Source organism: the organism of the source record quoted next, assembly GCF_019968955.1.
Source record: "MAG: Porospora cf. gigantea A chromosome Unknown PgA_NODE_9661_length_1264_cov_544.124, whole genome shotgun sequence".
NCBI lineage: Eukaryota > Apicomplexa > Conoidasida > Eugregarinorida > Porosporidae > Porospora > Porospora cf. gigantea A.
In genome coordinates this window covers 1-1,264 of record NW_027151993.1, presented here as the reverse complement: position 1 = coordinate 1,264, position 1,264 = coordinate 1, and the positions used below count along the sequence as shown (strand labels likewise).

The 1,264-nt window shown below is 50.7% G+C and overlaps 1 protein-coding gene across 2 annotated transcripts; it reads left to right on the top strand.

Moving 5' to 3' along the window:
* Window positions 1-368: 368 nt before the first annotated feature.
* Window positions 369-1,264, top strand: KVP18_003776 (uncharacterized protein; the record flags this gene model as incomplete). Of its 2 annotated transcripts, none has more annotated exons than XM_067955783.1 (1): window positions 369-1,264. In XM_067955783.1, a coding segment is annotated over one exon (896 nt), but the record flags the coding sequence as incomplete, so codon positions are not given. The 2 variants fall into 2 exon arrangements, with proteins under 2 accessions (XP_067805492.1, XP_067805493.1); XM_067955784.1 differs by having other exon boundaries at window positions 369-1,260.

Below are 1,264 nucleotides of genomic sequence, written 5' to 3'. Positions count from 1 at the left end.
CAGCTCTGATTCATTGGAAGCCGAGGTGAAGGGGTTTATTCTCTAGTTCGAATGAGGATGTCGTGTCGGACCGTAAATTGTACGGTTTAGTTTACGCAACGGTTATCTGTTCATTTCTATACATGTTGAAATTGTTGAAGTCGTTGTATCTATGCTGCCAGAACCAAATCAATTTCGGCTTCCAAAATGAACGGATCGGCAACCCTGGTTTGTCAATAAACGGGGGAAGTTCCCTGAGGAAAGTTCCTCTTTCTTCGGCATACATTCTACCACGAAATCAGAACAGTAACCGCATTTACGAACACGTGTGTACCCGTCATGCATCCACATCGCATGAATACCGCCATTTGATACGAGTAGGATTAAACATGACAGTCAAGACCGCTCCAACTAACACTGAGTGTTACCAGAACTCTACTGAAACCTCTCCGTTCAAGCTCACCCCTCTTACTCTTCGGCCTGTCGGACCCACAGAGGTCAGAGTGAAGTTCACGTGTTGCGGCCTCTGCCACACCGACCACCACATGGCTGTGAATGACTGGAACATTACTACGTACCCTGTGGTGCTTGGTCACGAAGGGGTTGGCGTCGTTGTTGAGAAAGGTGCCGCCGTGCGTTCTTTGGAGGTAGGGGACAAGGTCGGTGTCGGTTGGATCTCGGGGTCCTGCGAGGGTTGCCCTAAATGCCTTAAAGGGGAGGAGAACATTTGTGGCTCCGGATACAACGGAACCTACTTGGGTGAAAACCACATGGGCGGTTGCTTCGCTCGAGATCAGGTGGTCAGTTCCAGATTTTCTTACAAGATCCCCAAGGGATTGCCAGATGCCGTGGCTGCCCCTCTCTTATGCGCCGGCATCACTGTCTACAGTCCGCTAAGGAAATTCGTGCAGGCCAACATGAGCGTTGGAATTATTTCGGTTGGCGGTCTTGGTCACCTCGCCGTCCAGTTCGCGAAGGCAATGGGCGCCGAAGTGACTGTATTTTCGACGTCTACCAGAAAGGAAGCAGAGGCTCGTGCATTCGGAGCCTCTAAGTTCGTTGTTACGAAGGATCCTGAGCAGATGAAAGCAGCGACAGGAACATGTGATGTCATCCTGAATTGTTGCCCCTACAAGATTGACCTGGATCCCTTTGTGGACTGCCTGGCTACCGACGGTGTCCTCGTGTTCCTTGGCATTCCAGAGAACGCCGAGAGCGACATTAAGATCGACCTTTACAAGCTGATTTTCAGTCAGCGCACATTGGCAGGATCCATTGTTGGTGG